The sequence below is a fragment of the Euprymna scolopes genome, chromosome 19 (assembly GCF_053919585.1).
Source record: "Euprymna scolopes isolate OS-2025 chromosome 19, ASM5391958v1, whole genome shotgun sequence".
NCBI classification, from domain to species: Eukaryota; Metazoa; Mollusca; class Cephalopoda; order Sepiida; family Sepiolidae; genus Euprymna; species Euprymna scolopes.
This window is the reverse complement of record NC_136500.1, coordinates 74,157,860-74,184,320: the sequence shown is the minus strand read 5'-3', so window position 1 is coordinate 74,184,320 and position 26,461 is coordinate 74,157,860. Positions and strand designations below refer to the sequence as shown.

Genomic DNA, 26,461 nt, shown 5'->3' with positions numbered 1-26,461 from the left:
CTGTTTAGAGCATAATTGAACCACGATACTTGACTTTTGCATTCTAAACTTTAATTCAGGCCATTATATATAAAAATAATTTTATAAAATCAACAGTAGGTTCTCTATAGTGCAATGTAAACAACAATGTATTGTGGACTGTGATTGCGGGGAGTGCATGTGAAGCTTCCTTCCAATGCACCACAATGGGGCCCACACTAGAGAAGGCAATCAGTTGAATTGATTAACAAATGAGGGATTTCACCGATTTTGATGATAATAGAAATGGTGGAAATGTGGAGAGAAACAAGGATAAATAAAGACTTGGCCAGAGATAGATTAGTTTGCAAGTCAATTTCTAAAAGATGTCCAACACCGTTCTACAACCATTATATGTGATTTCCTTCACTCTCTATCTGTGCCTAAATCTAAATGCAGATTCCATGAAAGTTTCATTCCAAGAACTGTCTGCCTGTGGAATCCTGTTCCGCTGACCTGCTTCCCGGTTGAATACAACATGATAGCCTACAAATCCAATGTAAACAAGTTCTTGTTGAGCCGTCTCTTTAAATAATTTAAATTCTACCCAATTTACGCAATTAACGATTACTTCCAGTAAAACTTGCATTCATTAACTCTTATCCTTGAGTGGCCTTTGGGCTTTGCAAAGTGGTGACTCCCAAGTAAAAAAAAAACAAATCAGCATGAAAAACGATTGTTAAACTAATTATGCTGCTGCTGATGCTGATGATTTAAATGATTATGCATCATGTATTGCCTTTGAAGTTAATTTATATTATTGTATTTCTTTTTGTATTTTTTTTTTTCCAGGGCCTTACTGTATGGTGGTATGCTTGAATCTCAGCCTGGCACCAAAGAAATTGAACTCCAAAATACATCAGCCAAAGCATTCGATGCTTTGCAGAGGTACATGTATACCGGACAGATGAATTTGGTGGAGGCTAAGGTAAAATAAATGATTGCTTATACAGGGTGACCCAAAAAACAAAACAAAAGCTAAATGTAGGCCATCTAGAACATATGCTGTAGAACGGAGAAAAAAAGGCCAAAGACCCTAGTGTTTTGATGTGATGTTTTGAATATAATAAACTAGTTATGACCAAAGTTTCATTTCATTCGGACAAAACACCAAGAAACAGGGCCTAATTAGAGTTGGGGCCCGTTTTTTGGGGGGTCACCCTGTATGAATTCAATTTATTTGTTTTTGTTTTTCTCTATTTATTTTATTATATTGTTTTAGGTGTTTATAGTGTTGTCTTACTTTCCGTGAAGTTTCATGTAAAAAAAATCTTTATAAATATAATTAGCATTATTTAAAAAAAATATTTGATTTTTAAAGTCAAGATTAAGTCATTGCCACTGAGGCATTTTGGTAAATGAAGTTTCTAAAAAAAAAAAACAACAAAAAAAAAACTAATTGTTATATGACCATCGGCCCTACCTTTCAACCATACACAACAGGGGCAATACATAAAAATGTTTGGTTTTTATTTTCTGATTTTTTTTGTAAACGAAAAATTTTTGGGCTAAATGATACTCTCTTTGTTTCTTTCCTAGTACTATGGAAATGAGAAGATTAAATTTTTTATATTTAACACATGAAGTTATAATACCTAAAGAATGGACTTGTATGTTGCATGCCAACTACAAAAAAATAAAATGTAATCAAGAACGGAATTTTAGTAAAATCTTTAAATATGTGAGTCTTTTACAATTTGTCGTTGGTTATTGACAATCAAAACTTGACTATGACTTTGGTAGTGTATTATTATAACATCAGATTGTATATCCCTGGAACAACACTATTTTGGACACCCTTGAGCAAGATGTTCACCTCCTTTCCACTCTGAAATCTATTTTACCAGTTCTTAAATTTTTTTTTTTCATCACCTATTCCATCTTATCAACAACTTTGTTAATAGAGAGAGAGAGAGAGAGAGAGAGAGAGAGAGAGAGAGAGAGCCATGGAGGATGCATAGAATAGAGCAGGGGTTCAAACAACATACAATGAGAGAGGGTGAAAATGATGGATAAAAAATTTATTTTATTTTCAAACAAATTATTTTAGTATATATCTTCTATGATTTAAAATAGAGAAAAAAAAAAAAGCTTTAAATGTTGATTCATTCAGCTTAAATATAATCTATAATTATATACTAATAAGATCCTGGTGTTGCTTAGGAGAAATATAAAAGGATAATTTAATGTAAAAAAAAAATATATATATATAAATAGTAGAATATTAATATTATTTGGATTAATCAGACTAATGTTCTCACCTTGAGTGTTATTTGCACAACATTTTGGTCGATGCAATCTCCGAACTTCCTCAGATGTTCGGTAAAGGAAACGGAGAGTTACATTGATCGGAACATTGTGCAAATAACACTGAAGATGAGAACAATAGTCCAATTAATTTAAATAATGCAAACAACCATACCTCATCTAAAAAAAACAAAAAAAAACAATTGGAACTGTAATATTAGAATATCAATTCTAAAAAAGAAAAAGAACTCATTTCACTAAGTAATGTAAGCATGTTTTTTATATGAAGTTAAAAAAATAATTGTAAAAAAATTATTTTTGTAAATAAAAGCAAGTTATTAAAATTTGAAGCGTGGAAGGCTAAGCTCACTAATGTAAAGTTTTGAATAGTAGCCCCACTCTCTCCTGCCAGCTTGTTGAAGTAAATATTGTTAAATAAGTATTTTTTTTAATCAAACAAAATTGCACTAATAATAGTTATATGGGACAAGAATGAGAAAGAAGCAACCTTAGAAGTTAGTGTCTCCAATGATAATGGGTTAAACAGAACCGAGAGGGAAAAATAATGAAATACCAAAGTCTTATATATGACATGAAAATGAACTGAATTTTTGGAAGATCTTTATCTTCCAGTAATTAAAGGAGCAACCGGACTCATGAAAAAGAACTTCAAAAACTACCTGGCAAATATACCCGGTGAGAGATACAGATAATTGCACTTAAAGGGATGGTTATAATCTTAAAAAGATCTCTTGATTGGAATACATGAGATAGCTAGTGAATGTCTGGTATCCGGGAGATTCCCCATCCCCAGCTAAAACAAAATAAGAAAATTTGACAAAAAGAAGCAAATCTCAGTCTTCATCTCAAAAATAGCATAAGATCCTATTCTAGTGCTGCTGAGGGAGATGCCAATCATACCAGTTATTATAGGTGTCACAGGGCTTATGAAGAAGAACCTGAAGTCCTACCTAACTAATATTCCTGGTGAACCAAGTGCAAAAGAGATCCAGACAATTGCACTTAAGGGAATAACAAGAATACGAAAAAGAGCTCTCAGTTGGTTTCAATAAAAAGCAGGGGAATGTTGGCAGTTGGTTGGGCTGTCCCATACCCAGCATTACAATCTTCAAAGAAAGAAAATTAAAAAAAAAAAAAAAAAAAAAAGGTGCTGCTGCTACTATTACTACTACTACTACTACTGATAATAACCACCACCACCATATTAACCATAACCATTATTGCTAAAAAAAAAAGTAACTATGATGAAGAAGCATTTGTTAAATAAGAAGCTTTTCCTTCCTCCCTCGTTTCCCGCACGGGCCCGCTTTTCCTTCCTCCCTCGTTTCCCGCACGGGCCCGCTTTTCCTTCCTCCCTCGTTTCCCGCACGGGCCCGCTTTTCCTTCCTCCCTCGTTTCCCGCACGGGCCCGCTTTTCCTTCCTCCCTCGTTTCCCGCACGGACCCGCTTTTCCTTCCTCCCTCGTTTCCCGCACGGGCCCGCTTTTCCTTCCTCCCTCGTTTCCCGCACGGGCCCGCTTTTCCTTCCTCCCTCGTTTCCCGCACGGGCCCGCTTTTCCTTCCTCCCTCGTTTCCCGCACGGGCCCGCTTTTCCTTCCTCCCTCGTTTCCCGCACGGGCCCGCTTTTCCTTCCTCCCTCGTTTCCCGCACGGGGCCCGGTTTTCCTTCCTCCCTCGTTTCCCGCACGGGCCCGCTTTTCTTTCCTCCCTCGTTCCCCGCACGGGCCCGCTTTTCCTTCCTCCCTCGTTCCCCGCACGGGGCCCGCTTTTCCTTCCTCCCTCGTTCCCCGCACGGGGCCCGCTTTTCCTTCCTCCCTCGTTCCCCGCACGGGGCCCGCTTTTCCTTCCTCCCTCGTTCCCCGCACGGGGCCCGCTTTTCCTTCCTCCCTCGTTCCCCGCACGGGGCCCGCTTTTCCTTCCTCCCTCGTTCCCCGCACGGGGCCCGCTTTTCCTTCCTCCCTCGTTCCCCGCACGGGCCCGCTTTTCCTTCCTCCCTCGTTCCCCGCACAGGGCTATTTTCCCCAATTAGCTGTATGGAACAACCCTATCCCTATTTTCTGTATGGGTATGGACCAGTTATTTTCTTCGTTTCTTGTATTGAACATCATTTTGCTTATCCTCGCTTTAGGCATCATTCATCCAGTTTTTTTTTTTTATAACATCCTTGTTTTATGTTTGGCTCATATTTTCATATTTTATCTTTTTTTATGAAGTGGTGTGATATGACAAACTTTTGGCATATTTTTACTTTTTGAATTTCTATTTTTTCATTTATTGTTTTTGTGCTTTGTTTATCTTTGCATTATAGGAAGAGAACCTGCTGAACATATTAGGCCTAGCCCACCAATATGGCTTTGTGGAACTGGAGACGGCTATTTCTGATTATCTGAAGGCCAATTTAAACAACCGAAATGTCTGCTTGATTTATGATCTTGCCAATATGTACAGTTTAACATCATTGTGCCAAGTATGCAAGGAGTTCATTGACAGAAACGCTATGGACATTCTTCACAGTGAATCATTTTACACCCTCTCCCAGGTTGGCACAACATCATTATTTATTTATTTATTTTTTTAATATTTTACCTTGTTCATAAAATTTTAAAATATTTCATCTTCATCTTGAAAAAATGATCTAGGTAGTAATTTTTGTAGAGGATGATATCATGATGCATTAAAATATATTGCTCCTCCCCTCTGCCTCCCAAAGGAGGAGATAATGCTTGGTAGGATGATATCATGAGAACAGAACAGATACTACCCTCCCCCCCCCAAAGAAAAAAAGTGTAATCCCTGAAAAGATGGTCTCATGGCCGCAGAATAGGTACTGCAATACCCCTCCCCCAAAGGCGGATGTAATACTTGAAAGGATTCCTCACCCTCTCAAAGTAGGAAGTCTTATAACATAAGTAATACTAAACTACCCACCCTCTTTAAAAAATAATATTGGGGTTATGGTCAACTAACGTCTACCCTAATTTTCTGTGTAGCTGCCACCGGAAGATGGTGAAGAGGCAAAACAGCCCATTTTACATTTTTTGTTATTCACTATTTGCGTTTTGAAGCGATTTATTGAAATAAAATATAGAAAAGGACATTATTAGAAAAGTATAGAATAAAAAAAAAAAATAACAATTATACAACACAAGTAGTTTTTATTTGCACTTTTAATAATAAAATTATAATAAAGTTTTCATTTTTAGAAATTTTATATTTAGGTTTTTAATAATTCTTAATAAAAAAAAAAAATTGGGAAAAGCTGTTTTCACTAAAGCATAATTAAAAAAAGGGTGCATGCGCAGGAGAGATATAGATATGAGGAAAAATAGCGAAGGAATTATTTTGCCTCTTAACCGATTCCGGTAGCAGCCATGTGGAAAATTAGGGAATATGTTATCTGACTATAACCAATATTGTAGGAGATTAAATCAGTTTTTTAATTTAAAAGAATTTTTTTCATGCATTTAAAAATGCTTTGTTGCAAAAACCTATTTTTTGGTAGAGGGGTGTTATTGGCCTCTCGGCTTAGATCAAAATATTCACAACATCCTAGTGATATCAAACATTTCACTATTGACAAAACTATTTATATATAAAAGAAATATGACAGTGCAAATCACAAATGTACATTCCAAAATATTAGAAACTGTTTAAAAAAAAAATAAGTATGCAAATTAGAAATACCTATTGCACTTTGTGGGTGTTTGCAGATTACTAATATATATATATGACTATTTCATTTAATCACATAAATTAATATACGAAAGTATTATTTTATGCGTAAACTTCAAGTATTTACTTCAACAGTGTTCAATACATAGGTACAGCTAGGTAGTAAGTTATAAAAATATATATGGCAATTAAGCTACACAGAATATTCCGCATTTCATTCACGTTAGGATTCCTAGCGTGGATGAAACGCGGAATATTCTGTGGAGCTTAATTGCCATATATATATTTTTATAACTTACTATACACACACACACACACACACACACACACACACAGTATTTCAAATTATTATATGATCTATCATAGAATTCAGTAAGCGTAACCTGTTTTGATGTTGATATAATTATAAGTGTTAAAAAACGTTTGCATTTATTCATTTAGAGGATTTTTTTATTTTATTTATATATCTCTAAAAAAATATATTTACAATTTACGTGACTGAAAGATGTATATAGGTAATTCTTATTTTAATCACATAAATTATATTGAGTTGAAAAAACACACACTCAATATTATTTTTTTCGGTTTGGTCACAGCAAAAACGTTTACTCTTTGCATAAGAAGCCGTTGCAATCTTTTCTTCACCAATAACAAAACGTGTGCGAATGATACGACATCCAAAACGGAACTCTCTCAAACAAAAACTCTGTCTCTTTTTATTCTGCATTTTGGACCTTAACAGCACCTAAATTTGCATATCGTTCTCACCTCACACTCAAATGATTTTAGATGCACTTACTACTGTATCCTTACAGCAGGCACATGCTAACCATGGCCACTTATTTCTCTGTCTCTCCACACTATTACCACAATTTTCTAAAGAGCTCATTATTCAAACTCCTCGACTTAAGTCACAGGCAACATGAATTTTAACAAATATATTGAAGACATTGCCAAGGCTGCTGCATAGAAGGTGGGATTTCTCTACCGTGCTAGAAAATTCTCGTAACTGAGAGTATCCTGTATCTTTACAAAGTAACAATTCATCCATGCATGGAGAATTGTTGCCACATATGGGTTAGTGCACCAACCACTATTCTCGGCCTCTCAGACAGGGTTCAAAAAAAGAGCCTACAACTTAATCAACTATCCAACCGATCTCCATCGCTGGAATGTTGCATCCCTGTGCATGTTTTATAAATATTTTAACGGAACTTGTTTTGATAAACTTATAACACTTGCCCCCCCCCCCCTTCCCTCAACGTGAATATCTTCAATTAGCCTGACAAACAGCAAAATCCCACCTCTTCACTGTAAAGGTCCATAGATGCCGGAAAACCTTCTACTCTAATAGTTTCTTCCCACAAACTGCTAGACATTGAAATTCTCTCCCTGTCTTCTGCTTCCCCGACAGTATTAACTTGCAGAAATTTAAATGTAATGTAAACAAACCTCTTGCTGCTCGACTCTCTACATAGTTCCCCTATAGACATGGTCCCTAATAATAGTTCCTCATAATTAAGTGACAATATGCCTTGTTTGGAGTTAATAATGAATTAAAGAAAAACGATGAGTAAGCTTATCAATAAAGAATCTATAAGAAATCAAATATAGACACTGAACAATGAAAATATGTTTCCGACATATCCACCATAACTTAGAAATAATTGTTATCGTCCATGATATTTTTTTTATTTTTGCTTCTGACATGAAATGATATCTGATAACCAATTTTACAAGAATCAAAATGGAGGCACCTAATTTTATTATTTATGCCTGATGCTACCAGATCAGACTGTCTGAAGATATTGGCTTCCTGAGATGAAATGCACCTAACATTGATGGTTTTTGTTTTTCTACTTTTGCAAAACTTAATTATGTTCTGCAAAAAATAAAAACAAAAACAACCCACCTTTTTTCCCCTTTTCCTTCTTCCCATTTCCCTTTTTTCTTTCTTTCTGATTTCCTAACTTACAATATTAATATTTGGTACATTTTAACTCTTTTCTCTCTCCCATTGTAAAACTCATTCATGTTCTGCAGGGCAGGGAACAAAAACGATAACATCCACTATAAAACAACCAAACCAAACACTACAAACTAACGATCAAAGATACAAAAAGCTTGAAGAATAAAACCCTTCTACAAAATAACTGGATGCAACATGAATACTATTTCCAAAATAACTGGATTCGGCATTAAATAACCCGAAAAGGGTTGATGTGTCATAAAACAAAACAACCAAACCAAACTCCACAAATAAATATTTGAAGATATAAAGAACTTGAAGCATAAAAAACTGTTTCCAAAATAACTGGATTTGGCATTAAATAACCTGAAAAGGGTTGATGTGCCACAAAACAACCAAACCAAACTCTACAAATAAATATTTGAAGATATAAAGAACTTAAAGCATAAAAAACTGTTTCCAAAATAACTGGATTTGGCATTAAATAACCTGAAAAGGGTTGATATGCCATAAAACAAAATAACCAAACCAACGAAATTATCTGTGCTAGTCTCTGTTTTTGTTTCTCTTTGTAGTCATCCGTTACAGAATTGCTATCTCGCGATTCATTTTGTGCGCAAGAAATCGACATCTTCGATGCTATATACAAGTGGTCTGAATACAATCCTGGTCTCGATGCTGGCCCCATCCTGGAAGCTGTACGATTGCCTCTGATGTCTATGCAAGATCTTTTAAATATAGTGAGACCAACTAAACTGGTGTCAGCAGACGCAATTTTGGATGCTATTAAAGTCCTCACAGAATGTCGAGGCATGGACTTGAAGTACAGAGGTTTTTTGGGTAAGTAATCAGAGTTTTATATAAGAACATTGTGGCAATGGATAGCGTGACTTTACCTACCTCTATCTTATTATTTATCTGTGTGTCCATAATAATTTAACTTTTTTGTGTTCACTGATATTTTTCAAACAACGATAATCTAGAATATAAAGTTAATTTATCGAAAACAATACAATGAAGAAGTGTAATGGATAGACACAAATTAACACGTGTAACGTTGTCTTCAAAAATTTAAAAAAATATTAATATTGACCCTATGTTATTAGGTTTAAAGAATAGCTAACAATGGATTTAAAACTCACAAAAAAAATCTAAGTTCATTCCAATTTCTGTGGACCTGCTCCATATTAAAAGTCTTGACAAAGGGAATGTTCTAGAAATATCATGTAGGAAACTTCCATCAGACAACACTGGCACAATTAAGAATACTATACAATGTTATAAAATATATTAATAAAAGGTGAACCTGCATAGCTCATTCTATTGTTTTGTCTTAATTTGCTTTATTTAGTGTTTATCCGTTAAACCTCTACATTATTTTGCCTTCTATTAATTAACCTTTATATACACACTAGATAATGCTTCAAGCAAACTATATTAACCTCTAATAATGTAGAACATTTTAAGATGGAATTCAGTGTGTGTATCTTCTCCCATATTTAAATGAAACTGGATATGTTATTGTCTGTTAGTGGGAGGGGTCAAAACTGAGGAGGAGAGGGTCTTGCAAGGATAACACTCTTTGGTTGAGCAACAATTGCAATGCAGTGCTGAACAGATGCAGTGAGGATGCATGATTTGAATTGTGCTAAAAAATATCATCTGCTGTTAGAAAGGTTATGAGACGGAAAATGGAGAGGGGGGGAGCAGAAGTGTGTGGGGTTGTGGTAGAGAAATAAGCATTAAAACGAAAAGAGAGAAAGTAGGGGTATAAAAAGGTGGAGGGAGAAATATGAAAATGGCATGAAGGGAAAGAGAATAGTTGATGAAAGATGGAGATATAAAGGAAGTTTGTAGGTGTAAGACTAACAAAAAAAAAAAAAAGAAGAGAACTAGAAGACTGAGAGGGCAAAGGAGTCTTGCAAGTATGGCAGACTCACTCAGTGCAATGCTGAATAAATACAGTGATAGAACAGTTGAGCGAGGATGTACATGCTAAGATGTACAAGTTGAATCATGTTAAAAAAAAATATATATATAAGTTGTCACCGAAAAGGTTGCGGGTTGCGGGATGAACATTATCGAGAAGAAAAATGGAGGTGGGGGTGCAGGTGTGCTGGATGGTAGTAGAGAAATATATAAGGAAAAAATAGTAGTAGTAATAATAGTTGAAAGAGAAATATGAAAAAGAAAGAAAAAGTGATGAAGGGAAAGAGAACAGTTCAATGATGGAGCTATAAAAGAATTGTTGAGTGATATGGGGGGGAGGAGAATATGGAAAGAGTTTGTGCAGAATTTGCCTCCATGAAAAAAAATCTATGATATACGTGTCTGTGATGGAAATAATTGAAGAAAAAATAACAAACTTTATAACTAAATAGTTAGAGATTTTAAAGGAATTGGAGTCTGTAATTGTAACGGAATCTAGAAAAATTTTGGAATCGTCCCATCAGTAGATTTTTTATTTTTTATTTTTTTTAAGCTGGCTTGAGAATTTTATAGCTCTGGTTTTGAAGGGTATCGGCTCGTTTTTGAATTTCAAATTATTTACAATTTGTTTATGTAAAAATAAAAGATTTTTAAAAATTTATCTTTGCAGTTCCTGAAGAAAACATTGCAACAGTTCCACACGGAAGTCAAGTAATTCGAGGTGAAATGACTCAAGCGTTGCTTGATGGAGACACACAAACTTACGATTTTGATCGAGGGTTCACTCGTCATCCAATAGATGGCAACAATGGTCAAGGGATCGTGGTCAAGCTGGGACAGCCGTACATGATAAATACAATCAAAATGCTTCTCTGGGATCGAGACATGAGGTGAGAAACGTTTTATAGATTTAATGAAGCAAATAATTGTCTTACACAGTTTTTAGCCATTGTAGTTTTCTTTCTTTTTTTTTTTTTTTTACTTTTTTTTTAAAAATAAGGTCTTTATTATCAAATAGTCATTTTAATTTCTATTTATATTAAGACGATTAGCGAAAATTAAGTTTTGCAAAATTGGCCAAAGATTTTCAGTTTTCAGAAAATATTTATCTCGTTTCTGTTACAATTAAAACTCCCAGACTATTTTTCTTTTGCAAAACTTGATTTTTGCTAATTATCTTCGAAAACTATTTTCATTAATAATTAATTTTCTACCTTATCTATCTTTTTGTAATTTTTGAATATGTTCATTACTGTGACATGACAATTCATTACGACTGTGGAACTCTGTTCCGTCAGCCTGCTTCCCACCTGACTACAACTTGGATGTGTTCAAGTCCAACGTTAACAAATTCCTAATGAACCGCCTCCTTAAGTAAACACTTCATCAAATCTCCACACTAACGTAATGTACTTGCAATAACCCTTATCTCTGAGTAGCTTCCGGGCCTTGATAAGTGGTGACCACTGTGTAAAAAAAAAAAAAAAAAAAAAAAAAACAAATATTAAAAAAAAAATGAAAATATAAAATCCTAAATTAGCCTCTTTTTGCTTGCTATATGTAATATATATATATATATATATATATATATATATATATATATATATATATATATATTACATATAATATATATATATATTTGCATCGCTATGGTTTCCTAGATGTTAATCTAATGAACCTCTGATTTTTATAAAATAGTGCTCAATACCAAGTAGAGGTGTATTGTATTATTTTCTTTATTTATGCAAATGTTATTGACTATTTATTTAATTAAGCTTTGAAATCAGTTGAGACTAGTGGCCTGACAACATTGGCACTGGATTTCAAAATAAATCACAGCTGAAACATGTATGCACATATGTGGCCAATAATTATATATTATTTATATTTACATAATAATATATATAAATAATAATATTTAAAAGGGAAGTAAATAAAGAAAATTATATATATTAAATCTATTTTCCTCTCTGGCTGTTATAAATTATTCTTATTTTTTATCTTTTCATTCTATCCCCTCCCCCCTCCCCGACAAAATGAGGATGAACCTGTAAATTCACCCTTGTCTGTTCGTCTGTCCACACTTTTATCAATAACTATGCCTTGGAATTTTTTTAAATTTTGCACAAACATTAAACATGATATGAGTAAAAAAAGTAACAGAATGGATTTTTCAGGAAAACCGGTTGTCCCCCTAGGGGTGCCTTTTGGATTAAGTGGCTAAAATTGACACTTTTGTGCTTATTAAAAAAAAAAAATTGATGCCTTGGATTTTTATAAAACTTTCTGAAAAGTTGTAACTGATTTCGATATAATTTTGTTTGTCTATACTTTGCGATAAATCTTGGGTTAATAAAAACACTCCATGTTTTTTTTGTTTTTTTTTTTATTAAGACTATTTTACCATATTTGTCCAAAGCAGTTTTGCGTAGTGCTGAACTCAAATTTAAATGCTAAGGCCTTGGGGACTTTTGGGGCTAAATGAGGGGAGGGGACAAATGATGGACTTAGTCATTTCTTTTTTTTGCATGGTGCAGAACTCAAATTTACATATGTTAAGGCCCAAAACTGCACCGTTTGTTCATTTTCACTAGGGTTTGACATCCCCCTGGGGACTTTTGAGGCTAAATGGGGGAGGGGGAAAATACTGAACTTAGTCATTTTTCTTATGCCTCGTTCATTGTGCACTCACGGGGTACCATGCATGCTTCACTTTTTTTTTTTTTTATTACCCTTGACTGTTGAGAGAGAATATAAAATAAGAGAGCTGGAGGAGACAAAAATAACATTCAATGAGAGAGGAAGAGAGTAATAGATAGATCCCTGGTATGAGTGTTAATTTATCCCCCTTAGATACAAAGTAAGATGAGATTTTGAAAAGCCAATGCACTAAAAGTACACTCTGGCCAACAAAATAGGTCTGAGCATCCCCATCGACACTCTCCTGTAGGAGCGCTTTAGATGATTAGCAATAAACTAATGCTTTCTCAAAGAGAAGGTAAGGCCTGGCAGGGTGGACCTCTTAGGACTGAACAAAGCCATCCTTTAACTCAACAGCAACAAAACCACTGGTGGACTGATTGTTGAGGGTGTATTTTCATCTGTCATGATGAAGCCTTGTTAGTGGTTTTGTGAGATAATTGCGGTTTATGGTGAATTAGAATAATTAAAATTAATTTTTTTTTTTTTTTTTTTTTTTTTTTTCAAACAAAATTCAATTTTAAAATTAATGAATATTTTAACATGTATTTTTTATGATTAAAATATATAGGAAAAAGCATTAGGGAAACAATGATCAACTTAATTTTAACATAATCGTGGAAAAAAAATAACCGTATCCCATTGAAATCCCATAGTGGCTCACCTAAGCAGATCTTGTAATAATTGGAGAAAATGGGAACTTTTGACTAAGAACAAAGTGTAGTATCTGCTCTGGTGCCACACTTAATCTATTGTTCTCGGTCAGTGAGGAATTTCTTTTTAGATTGAGGCAATTTTTATTTTTGTTCAATCCATACCCCTCCTTATTTATTTATTTTTTTTCTGAAGAGCTGGATTTTCTCCTCATTAAAAACCAACCTTGTGTCTAACTCTGTCCTAATGGAAAGACAAACAAATAGGAACTCTGATTTTAATTTAACCCCCCCCCCCCATATTTCCATCATTACTAAATGATCAACTTAAAAAATACCACTTAATGATGTCATAGTTAAGTGTTTGGCGATGTCAATTATTTTTTACTTGAGTATGTGTTTTTTTTTAATGAACGACATTTAGTGACTTATTAATAGATGCTAGTCAAATACAACCCCCCTCCTTTTTTTTCATATCAATTAAAAAATAGGTACTTATTCAGAATACAGGCTGTGCTATTTTTTTAGATAGGATTTTCAAGTTAAATTCAATTTTTACAGTATCATTTGTATGTTAAATTGCTAGGTAATAGAATAGTAAACAATATATATATATATATATATATATATATATATATATAATATTGTTAATATGTATATTTTTTATTGGTTAATTATTTTAATAACTTTAAAAACATTCCAGGATGTTATTACTATTGGTAAAGTTTATTTTATTTATAGTTGTTTTTTTTTTTAGTTTTTATTTGTAATGCTTCTAGTATTTCAAGTTTTCGTTTATTATTGGTTTGTTCAAGTATAGATGTGCTGTCAACTAAAATCTTCCTAAATTGGGGACAGGAATGTTGATTAGTCAAGTAATTAAATATAGCATTCTTTTCAGAGCGATGCATAGTTAATGTCCTCGACAAAGTGGTGGTAGTCAACACATCTATACTTGAACAGACCAATAACAAACAAAAACTTGAAATACTATAAGTATTACTAATAGAGACTAAAAATCCTAATATTAATAAAATAAACTTTACCAACAGTAATAACATCCAATAATGTTTGTAAAGTTGTTAAAATAATTAACTAATAAAAAAATATACACATTAAAGAAAATAATATATATAAATATAAATTGTACACAACCAGTTAGATTAATCTATCCCTGACGTGCAAAGGACTCCAACTTATGATAAATATGGTGATTACATCAGCCAGTTATTCAGAAGTTGGAAAGGATACAAAATAGAATTAATAGACAAAAATGTCTATTTTATTTAATGATGTATGCCTAAGAGAAAAATGCTGCACGCACATATATATTACACACATACACACTAAAGAATCGCTTTATGACCTATTATTTGTCATTTGTCTTATAATATTTTTATATTATAATCAATAATAGTTAAATAATAGTAATTATTCTAGAAATAAAATCAAACTTCATGGTTTTTAAAAAGGGTGTGTACAAATAGTTGCAAAGAAGTTTATCATTTTTATTTTCGTTTTATGTTTATTTTGTTCAGATCCTATTCATACATAATTGAAGTATCAATGGATAATAAGGATTATCAACGCGTGATTGATCACAGTAAATACTTGTGCAGATCGTGGCAGATTCTTCATTTTCCTGCAAAAGTAGTTCGGTAAGCATTCCTTTATTTTTATTCTCTTTTTTTCTTTGAAAAATTTTTTTATACATTTGTTAGGTTGTTACATACTATCTAAAAATAATATTTAAAAGGTAAAGTATAGGTACATCAGAATCATTGTATACGTACATCAGAATCATTGGAACCCACAACACCATGAACAGGGTATTCCATGTGGTGTCTTCACTTTGCCCCCCCCCCTTTTTTTTTTTTTTTTGAGTGATCATTTTGGAAAACAGTCGTGTCCCCTGCAGTTGGCTAGTCACACATTGAGAGAACAACATTAGAATACAATTGAAACAGGATACCTGACTTTTGCATTTTAAACTTTAATACAAGCCATTATATATAAAAATAATTTCATGAAATCAACAATATGTTCTCTGCTGTGTATTGTGCACTAAAACACTACATGGAGGCATATGAAGTTTCTTGTCATTACACTGCAGTGGGTTCCTCAACAAGCACAGGCATTCAATTGATTTTATTGAAAAATGGGTGATTTTACCAATTTCAATGATAATAAAAAATATGGTAGGCATGAAACATTTATTAATCTTCATTTAATTCCAGGCAACATCAGGCCTCCCTGCTAGTATAAATAATTATATTTGTTGATCTACACTGAATACTTTTCATCCAATTTATTCTTCATATTTTTCTTACCACTCACAAATCAGTTTATTTAAAAACCTCTGCAATTTCAATTAATTTTTCTTTTTAAATAGTATTTCTTAGCCTTAGTTTGGATTTCATTTTTGTAAACCTGGTTTTAATTTTGATTATTTGGACTATTACTCTCATCTTGGATATTATTCGCACAACATTTTGGGCAATGTAACCTTTAAGCTTCTTAGAGTACATCTTTTCGAACCCGGGAATCTTTGAACTTTGGAACATATGCAGAATTTTGAATTGGACATAATATGGCATAATGATTGAAAACGTTAATTGTTAATCTGTCTTCTGGAGATTGAATGTTCAATCCTTACTACTTGCACTATTAACTAGGAATAAAATAAAATAAAAAAAAAATTTACACTTTTATCTAGTTGTGGTTGATAGAACAAGAACAATTTATCCTAACGGCTTAAATAAAGAGTTCAGTTCAAAATCCTGTATAGGTTCCCAAATTTGAAAAGATGCACACGAAGGTTAGAGATTACATAGACAGAAACATTGTGAAAATAATAATCAAGATGAAAATAATATGCCAGCAACATTCACCCGAACCTGATTGAGCAGGCTTCCCCCTGAATGAGTACAGAACATCAAATTCCAAACGGTCTCCAATCACATGTATATCCCAGCCAAGAGAGATGACGTTATGTTTCTTCAGTTTCTGCAGAGAGGTATTGACATCCTCCTACATACAGCGCCTGGTATACCTAAATGATCACCCATTTGGTACTATCCAGGCTCAACATTGATGTATCAACGACCTTATACTGTATTCTATGAAAATAATAATTCAAATAATTACAAATTATCGATCCTTATCTCAAAAATTTAAAAACTTGATATTTTTTTCATAAGTTTTTGAAATGCATTTATTTATTCTGTATTCTAGTTTTTGATGATAAATGTATGCATGTTTTTGCTTGTATAGGTACATCAGAATCATTGGAACCCACAACACCGTGAACAGAGTATTCCATGTGGTGTCTTTGGAGTGTTTCTTTACAAACAAACCTTTCACTTTGGATAGAGGTCTCATTGGTATGTAAAACTGTCAGCATCTTTTTCTATTTATATATTAAATTGTAAAATTAATAACTGAATTAAAATAGGAAACAAAGATTGATTCTTGTCCAGAATTCACCCTCTATTAATAAAGAAAAAAAATCTGTATGATGTACATACCCGTGACGAAACAAAAATATCATATTCCAAAAATTATATAAATTGATCAAGTTGTTTTATTTTTATAAAGAAAAATCATTTTTAAGCGATTAATGGGAATTCGTGGGCATTACAACATAAATCTTGCAAGTTTGAATTGAGTTATTCTCTCACCCCTTTTTTTTTCTTTTTTTTTTTTTTCTTAGATTGTTTTTAAAATGTCAGAAAAGACATCTGCTCTTATGTTATTCATAAAATTTGATTTTTCTTATTTAAAAATAAAACTACTTGATCAATTTACGTCATGTTCGGAATATATTTTCATTTTGTCACAGATATATACATCATAGAGATTTTCCTTTATTTTTTAACAGAATGCCATTGCTTCAGGAGACAAACGGATGCCAACGATTTATTTTCATAAATATATAATACTTTTGTTGACAGGATATATTCAACAATCCACTTACGTTATTCTGATTAACCAATTTTACTTTCATTTTTTTCTTTCTATCTGGTCCACAGCCATAGTTTGGTCTCTTCCCGAGAAATGTCATTAGGAGTTTTATGCTGGTCTATATCATTCATATTACAACAGCATGTCATTTTTACAATCATTGGAGTTGTTAGTTTTGTGATATCCTTTTGTTTTGTTATTGTGAACTAATTAATGATTGTTACTCTTATTGAAATTTGTTAAAAATTATCATTTCAGTTCCAACTGAAAATGTGGCCACAATCCAAGCAAGTGCTTGTGTGATTGAAGGAGTGAGTCGCAGCCGTAATGCTTTGATAAATGGGGACACTCGCAACTATGATTGGGACTCTGGCTACACATGTCACCAGTTGGGCAGCGGTGCCATTGTGGTACAGTTGGCACAACCCTACCTGTGCAGCACCATGAGGTAAAGCAGCAAAAACTTAGCGTTTTGTCTTTTCTTTTTTTTTTTTTATCCCCTTTTGTGTCGTTATCGCCCCCCCCCTTTGTATCATTATCCCCTTTTGTGTTGATATCCCCACACTCCACCCCACCCCTTTGTATTGTTATCCCCTTTTGTGTTGTTATCCCCACACCCCACCCCACCCAACCCCTTTGTATTGTTATCCCCTTTTGTGTCCTTAGTCTTTGGAGTTGAACAATATCACACTTACACATGATCCCAGAAATGCTATCCATGAAATTGTTAATCAAATTTACAATCTTTTCTATCATATTATTTTTTTTAATGGAAATTGCGCCAGACAAGACATAAAGCCACTTAATATAAGGATCGAATAAGAACGAAAGATAATTATTGTAGACAGATACCTAATGGCCTTAGTATTGAAAAGATCAAAGCTATAGATAAGAGGCCTGCAGTATATGGAAAAAAGCTACTAAACTAGGAATAGGTATTATATAATGAGATATCAAACCGTGAATTAATGGAGACCATTAGATCAATGAGCCAAACAAGCTGGAACAAAAGAAGCAGACGATTCTGAAAACACATGATCCAACCATATTTGGTACAAATGAGCTTCAGTTTATCCCTAACTTGTCCAAGTTTCAGTCCTGAATGTCAAGCAGTCTGCTTTATCACTCCACATGTGCACCTTGACATTGTAAGAACATTGGACACAACCAATTTTGGCTGTGATAGCTCTCTACAGTTCAAGAATAGTTTGGAGATTGTTTTCATATCTTTGAGATAATCTCACAGATAACAAATCTTGGAAATTAATACCTGGGGAGTGTTGAAGAATATTCAGTCACAGCTTCTATTAATGAGATGATCACCAAAGTGTCTCCACATGTTATTAGAGAAAGAATTGTGGGAGTTTTGGGGGAGGATCACCCTATATATTATTTACAAAAAAATAAGATGTAAGCTTGTTTCATCAATTTAAGCTTTGTATAAAAAAAATATGAGAAAAAATAATTTTGATTAATCTTAAATGGGGAAAATAAAAGCAAGAAATGCTTATCTTAAAGGCATAAGAGTTATTCCCCTTAACTATTTTTTTAAAAATAGATGTTTATTTAAGAATGGTTCCATATTAATAATCTGCTTTTAAAAATAAATTGTAGTGAAGTATGTTAGTTTATTGACAATAACATGGTACATCAATGGCTAGTTAAAATTGAGATTTGATTTGTTCGCTTTAATCCTAGTTTGGTTCAATTTTTAAAATATGACTGACATAGTTTTTATCTAATGCCGATAATAAAAATTGTATTGTAGAATATTATTATGGGATTGTGATGAACGAAGTTATAGTTACTACGTAGAAGTTTCCACTGATCAGCATCATTGGGTAATGGTATCTGACCAACGGAAAGAAGCGTGCAGGTGAGTTATATTTCCTTGATTCTTGATTTTAAATCTTTTAAAAATTTTTAATTTTTTTTTTTTTTTTTTTAATTTACTTAAACAGCCATCTCCTTTAAATGCTTCCAAATCAGGCTGTCGGAAGATACCGGCTTCCTGACCAAAAATGTACAAAACATTGAAATTTATTTCTTTCATCTTTGCAAAACTCAATCCTGTTCTGCAAAGCCCAAAATAAAAATAGATTTTTTTCTCCAATTTTTTTTTTTTTTTTTTACCTCCTTATTTGGTTTGAAATTTTTTTTATTGATCTTCATATTAATATTGCTACCATGTAGAACTATTATTTATCATTAATTCTAAGTTTGGCTTGGACATTGAAATTTTGTAATTTAATCTGATTTCCAGGACACGAGTAGGGTAGTGAATAGTAAAAGCAAACTCAATGAATGAATATTTGGAAAAAAAATTATTAAACTGATATTGGATGCAGCATCCAAAAATCTTTAAATGGGCTGAAAAAAGCAAAAAAAGTGAAACAAAAAAAAAAAGCACTAATCCAATGAACATCTTCAACCTTATTAAAGTAATAAGACTCTCTAATAAAATTTGACTTAAACTATCTAAAATAAAAAAATTTTAAAAAATAATAAAAAAAATCTTTCCTATAGGCTCCTATTCGACAATTTTATTTAGCATCTTGTAGCCTTTCTTGCCATTTTAACTAGGAGCAAAGTGTAAGATCTATTCTGATACTACATTTCATCCTTTTTTTTTTTTTTTTTTTTTTTTTTTTTTGGAGGGGGGTATATTTTCCTTGTGTCTAACCCTGCTCTTGTAGGAGAGCAAATAAATAGGAACTGGTTATACAAGTAAGGCTTGAGAGTCTAGTCTACTATTTCATCTTTATTTAGCCGGAGAGAGGATATATGGATTCATACCTTTTCTAAGGGTATTGGTAAATATGATGCAGAACCGCCAACAGAACTTAAACTTGGCACCTTGAGCTGACAATCCGCACATATAATCTATTTATTTTTTATTAATTTTTCATTTATTTCATTTTTATTTTTTTTCAGATCTTGGCAGACGATTACATTTGAGAGGAGACCCGTGGCATTTGTAAAGATTGTTGGAACTCATAACACAGCCAATGAGGTAAGAAAATATTTTTAATTTATTTTCTGTTTAAACTTCTGGGCTTGACCTTTACTCCTGATCTGAAATGGAACACGTACATCAAATCCGTTGCCAAGGTCGCTGGAAAAATACTGGGATCCTTCTATCTGTCCCGCAGATATCTACCTGCTGATGCAATTCTCTACCTATATAAGAGCCAGGTATGTCCGAGGATGGAGTATTGCTACTAGAAAAACCTTATCCTGCCTTGACAGTTCAGAGTAGACTTCGTAACCGTGGAGGATGCACTTTTCTCTTCCCTGCAACCTGTTTCTCATAGAAGAGACGTTGCGAGCCCGTCTCTGTTTTGTTATTTTCATGGCAAGTGCTGTCTGAGCTCCAATCTATGGTCCTCCCTCATCAAACATTCACAAGAAACACTCGTCTAGCTGAAAAAAAACTATCAATAATTTCTCCCCACTCTTTATCTGTGCCTAAAGTTAAATGTAGATTCCATGAACAAAGCTTTTTTCTTAGAACTGCACACCTGTGGAACTCTCTTCCGTTTACCTGCATTCCAGCTGACTACAATATGGCCATCTTCAAGTCCAATGTAAACAAGTTCTTGATTAGCTGTTCCTCTTAAGTAATCCATTCACCAAATTTACACTTCTGACGATTACTATGATATTGTCCTTTTGGCCACTGTACACTCTTTAACCCTTGTCCTCGAGTGACCTCTGGGCCTTGATAAGTAGTGATTCCTTTGTAAAAAAAAAAAATAAATAAAAAAAATAAGAAAGTGTCTGCCTTTTTTTAAAAGTGGGGGTCTTGTTCTTCAATGATGAAATCAATTTTTTGCTTAATTGGCAGGAATAAATGTTTGAATAAAAAGATGGACAAGTCTCTCGTTTTACAGTTTTCTTTTATTTATTAATTAGTCACCATTTATCATAGCCAGAAGCCACTAGAGGTTAAAGATTAGTGAGATAATGAAGAATAAATACGAGATGGAATGGACAAAATTTGATTATTTATGAGGACAGTTTATGCCAGGTATTCGTTGACATTAGATTTGAAGAGAACCATGTTGTATTAGAATTCTGAATTTTGGAGATGAGGATTAATTATTTATATTATTTGGATTTTTTTGAACTATTCTCTATCTTGAGTGTTATTTGCCTGCAAGAACCTGTGGATAGAATATTTGATGAAAATAAAATTCAGTTGTACAAGTTACTCTTCTGGAGGTTGCATTGCAAGTTCAATCCTTAGTGCGGGCGACCCAAAAATACAATCGCTCAGGATTTCTACTCAGTCATGACTGATGGAATGAGAACATTCTACTCTCATGGATTTAATAAAGGGTTCCAATCGAAATTTTTTGAAGATTCCCGAGTTTGACAAGACATACCTGAAGAAGGTTGGTGGTTACATCAACCAAAATGTTGTGCAAATAACACTTAAAATGAGAATAGTAGCCCAAAGAATCTAGATAATAGGAAGAACCATGTTGAAGTATGTAGGGAATCAGTCTCATGGTAATGAGTTTCACAGATAGGAAGTTGTTTGAAAAAAACGAAACAAAAAAACTTTATAGAAATTCAGTTTGATCTTAGGCATATGAAGGAAGATAGGAAATTTTTTTTGCAGTTGTGGAAGAAAGATGAGTTCTTGCTTTGAATGCCTTACAAAGGAAAAAAAAGTTTTTGTTCTTAAACTTAGATCCAATTTGAGAAAACCATCGTTTAATCAAAATGGAGTTAATTTCAAACTGACAGCTGTCAAGTTAATGTGCTGTTGAAAGGTAATTTTTCTCTTGGAATGTTTCATCCATCATTCCTATGTGTGTATCACGTTATATGCAGAACATTACCAGTTTCAACCAAAGAAAGAGTCTGAGGGAAGTGTATGCAGTATTATAATGTATGGAAGTGAAGCCTGGCCAATGAGGATTGAGGACCTGCATTGCATGGAAAGGAATGATATGACAGACTTACATCTGATGACCTCAGAAGAAGATTAAATCTGGACAGTATAGAGAGATGGCAACAGAACAGGAGACTGTGGTAGTTTGGCCACGTTGAAAAAAAAAATGAGAATTCTAGGGTTAGTGAGTGTAGAACAGTTAAGGTATCAAATCCATAGAGTGACGCCAAAGAAAATATGAGTGATAAAACTGGATTTGAAAGAGGGACAAAGACCTGGACAGATAGATTAGTTTGGAAGTCAATTTCTTAAACAGAATATAATGATGATGACGTTGATGAAAACAGAAAAAGAATTCATATAAACCAAAAATTATCCGTAAACTCGTTTGAAACATGTAGTTGTTTTAAAAGAAAAAATTTTTTTAAGATAAACTTCAATTCTGCAGGTTTTTAGACTGGATTATTTTACTGGGACGTTGGGCTAAAAATCAGTTCTTGTCAGAAAGTTACAGATTTGCTTATTGGAAGCAAAATTTAATGTTCTTACTGATAAAAAAAAATACTCTAAAATTCAGTATTTTGACTTGAAAAAAAAAATTTGGACCTCAATTCATATCTTTAAAAAAAAAGGGGGTGGGGATGGGGTTAACATTTTTGGCAAGAGGATAGTCTAATTTCTATGATGTTATATAACCCAAGAATTAATAAGGAATTAAAATTTGGAAAATTGTGAAAATTAATTTTGAACTCTGTAGAGGACCAGTTGAAATCTGTACTCCAAATGCACCTTGTCTGAAAGTTATGGATTTAAACTGCTGAAATATATGCAATATTATGAACCCTGTCCAAGCCATGATTCCCCCCACTCTCCACACACACAGCCAAGAATGTTTCCTTGGGAAATGACTCCGTGATCAGAAGTGTGATAAGTGGACAATGAATCTTTTAAAATCTCTAGATGTAATAATGCCTGATGGTCAGTTTCCAAGTGTGGTCGAGGAAATGGGCAGAACTAGTCATTTCCGCTAATCAGCTGGGGATGACTGAGACAACAAGACCAGACACTTATGATTTCCAGTCGAAAAGAAAATATATAATTAGCAATCAGTTTGTCTTAGAGCAGATTGGGGTAGACGTGAAAGCTCAACAGAGATTTGGATTGGTTTGATGGGATGAGCTGACTTCAACTGAATGACAATGACTCGATTCATTTAGCAAAAAATAAAACAAGAATGCTTCAGATTTCATATAGGGAAAAGGCTGAAGAGGACACGGTAGACCAACACCTGTCGAAATTCATCTTGAATTGCTGCATTATTGGTGCACTTATTACCTCACTTGGAAGTTTATTCCAAGGTCTAGTAACTCTGTCCCATTTTCGGTTCAATTAAAATCAGTGGTGAAATAGTTTCATGCTGTGTTCACGTAGACATGACCAAATTGTAGGTCAAAATGTGATCGCAGCACTCAAGGGAGAAAAAGTTAAGTTTTTTTTTTTTTTTTTAAACTGCTTCCTGTGCAATTTGAGTAACCAGTCTTTGAACTTTCTCCAGATGCTGAGTATTCTATATTAGATATGGGGGAAGTGGTCTGAACGCAATACTCTGACAAGGGAGACATAAAGAAGGAAAAATATTTCAAGAGCGAGTTTGCAGAAAGAACATTGAACGAAAAATAGAATGCTCCTAGCAGCCCGAATGCAAGGTTTTAGATGGCTTGAAAAACAAGTCCACCTTTCAGCTATCTAAACATTGTATGATGCCTTGACAAATTATCTCGGGTTGGTCCTAGCTTATAGCATAGTTTGATTTGTCAGTTTAAATGCTATTTATGTCCAACTTCTTAAAATCCATCTGACTGTACATATTAAATTTCAATATTCTTTTTCTTATTAGGTGTTTCATTGTGTCCACTTTGAATGTCCGGCAGAATCCACTTCAAGCCCAGTTGGAAGTGTTTCCAGAATGGGTTCCGCCTCGTCGCTGGTCATGGAGCCAAGTGTCCATGATTCCAATGGTAGTGATGTTGGCGCTCCAACGGGATCCCTTCCCAACGTTGATAGGGCCGGTGCAGGGCATGTAGACACTGCTGATATACATGAAGACTGAAGGGTGCAACAACAACGGCAATTAATACGACCACCTTTACCATCTCCATCACCGTCATCCCCGTCGCCATCATCTCAACAAGCAGTGCTGCTCCCTCCTCCAACTCCTTCACCATCTCCGGTGCTGCTCATGTCGCCACCATCACCGTCGTCTGTAGTGCGACTGACACCATCACCATCCCCTCCACCGGCTCCACCTCCATCATACTGCGGTTGTTGTGCCCCATCTCTACTCTTGGACATATTCCTACGAGGGTGGTCGTACCTGTACATATAACCATTCATTTGACGACGAAAGCTGGCGAGACTTTCTCGTTTCATTTTGCTTACAAATTTGTTTCTGTCTCACTCTATCTCTCTCTCTAGTGGCATCTTGTTTGTTTTTTGTTTTTGTCGTTAAGAAGAGACGAAAGGTGAAAATGAAAAAAATTTTTTCTGATGTTGGTAAACAGAATTAGCACCCCTCCTTTTTTTTAGTCCGTGAAGAAAAGGAAGGTGGGATAAAATGGATCAGAAAATCTATAAGTTTCTGATATAGATAATCAAAAAATGTCAGGCCTTCCTCCCTCTCTTTGTTTTTTTTTTGTTTTTTACTCTTTTCTCTTTTCATTCACCCTTTTCTTCCCCTTTTCCTTTTCTTCCCCCTTTTCCTTTTCTTCCCCCTTTTCCTTTTCTTCCCCCTTTTCCTTTTCTTCCCCCTTTTCCTTTTCTTCCCCCTTTTCCTTTTCTTCCCCCTTTTCCTTTTCTTCCCCCTTTTCCTTTTCTTCCCCCTTTTCCTTTTCTTCCCCCTTTTCCTTTTCTTCCCCCTTTCCTTTTTTCCCCCTTTTTTTGTTTCTCCCCTTTTCTTTTTATCAAGGAGGAAAAATGAAAAATAAAATTCTGATGTAACCAAAACAAAATTAGACCCCCCATATCTAACAAATTTTGTTTAAGTTCTTAAAGAATGGAGTGTGCTGAAATTATCCAAGGATCACATGGGTTCATTCTCCAGTCTTAAGGGTGATGTGTGGAGAGAAAAAAAGTCTACCAAATAAAATGGAGATAGCACCCATTAGGAGACAACTCTTGGTGTTGATGAGTGATTGATGACAAAATTATGGTTCCTTTTTTACTGCAGCGGCATATGAGAAAATTGTTGAAACCAATTCCAAAGCTTGAATTAAAGTTTAAACAAAGAATAAGTAATAAAATGCATTTTTCTGCAGATTGCCTGAAGCAAAGCATGTTTTATTTGGTATCAAAGGGAGACTGGAGGAATAAATTATCTAAACCAATATTAATGACTTTTAAATTACTTTTGATTAATAAAATGCTAGGTTAGACATTTTGGTTTCTAGAGTAAAAAAAAAAATGACTGACTTGGTTTACAATTGTGGCACTTCATTAATCAAAATATACATTGAAATCTTGTTAAATAAAAGTTGGCCAAAAGAAAGTAATTTCTGGATTGAATTAAAATTTACAGACAAAAGTCAATCCTGGTTCTTTTGTGTTCTTAAACAAAAGGGAAACTGATTTTTTTTTTCTCAAATAACCTTGTAGTAAAAAAAGAACCAAATTATGTGTCTTTTTCTCGGATGGAGATAAAATTGGAAAAATCTTTTTTTTTTTTTTTTTTTTAAAATGGAATTCAGAAGTGTTTCTTTTGAGAGGAATGTGTTCATTGTGTTCATATTCGATTTGTTTTTATTTAAACAAAGACTAATAAGTTTTCTTATATGTAATATAGTGTTATAACATATACTTATTTTTTTATTGTACTAAACTCTATGCATGTATTGAGCACTGATGTAGATTATGAAAAAAATACATATTATGATATAAGTGTGTGTGTGTGTGTGTGTGTGTGTAATTTGGCAACATGTTTCCACTAAGGCAAATCTTATTAAATAATGTTTGTTGTTGTTTTTTTTTTTGTTCAAATAATCTATTTAGTATTCTGATTTTATATACCAAATTAATTGGATTACCAAATGAATTATTTGAAAAACGGAAAATACCCCCCCCCCAAGTTTTTTAAAAGTTACTATTTAATAATATTTGTCTTTAATGCACACAGAGATATACACACACATACGTGTGTGTGTGTATATGTATATATATATATATATATATATATATATATATAATATATATATATAAAATCTTTGTATATATAATATATATATATAATATATATATATATATAATATATATATATAAAATCTTTGTGTGCAGAATTAAGGATTAACATGGAGGGCTCAGTTACATTTGCAAGAATACTTGGCCTTCGGGACAAG

At 33.5% G+C, this 26,461-nt stretch overlaps 1 protein-coding gene across 1 annotated transcript in view; it reads left to right on the top strand.

Moving 5' to 3' along the window:
• Positions 1 to 25,617, top strand: part of LOC145239750 (BTB/POZ domain-containing protein 9-like) — a 63,156-nt gene extending 37,539 nt beyond the window's left edge. The window contains exons 3-12 of the mRNA XM_080103156.1: positions 811 to 946; positions 4,593 to 4,823; positions 8,501 to 8,765; positions 10,525 to 10,744; positions 14,746 to 14,865; positions 16,481 to 16,590; positions 17,429 to 17,618; positions 18,939 to 19,046; positions 20,105 to 20,183; positions 23,971 to 25,617. Coding sequence (XP_079959282.1) covers positions 811 to 946; positions 4,593 to 4,823; positions 8,501 to 8,765; positions 10,525 to 10,744; positions 14,746 to 14,865; positions 16,481 to 16,590; positions 17,429 to 17,618; positions 18,939 to 19,046; positions 20,105 to 20,183; positions 23,971 to 24,183 — 1,672 coding nt within the window. The 3' untranslated portion in view covers positions 24,184 to 25,617. The remainder of the gene's footprint in view (positions 1 to 810; positions 947 to 4,592; positions 4,824 to 8,500; positions 8,766 to 10,524; positions 10,745 to 14,745; positions 14,866 to 16,480; positions 16,591 to 17,428; positions 17,619 to 18,938; positions 19,047 to 20,104; positions 20,184 to 23,970) is intronic.
• The last annotated feature ends 844 nt before the right edge of the window (positions 25,618 to 26,461 follow it).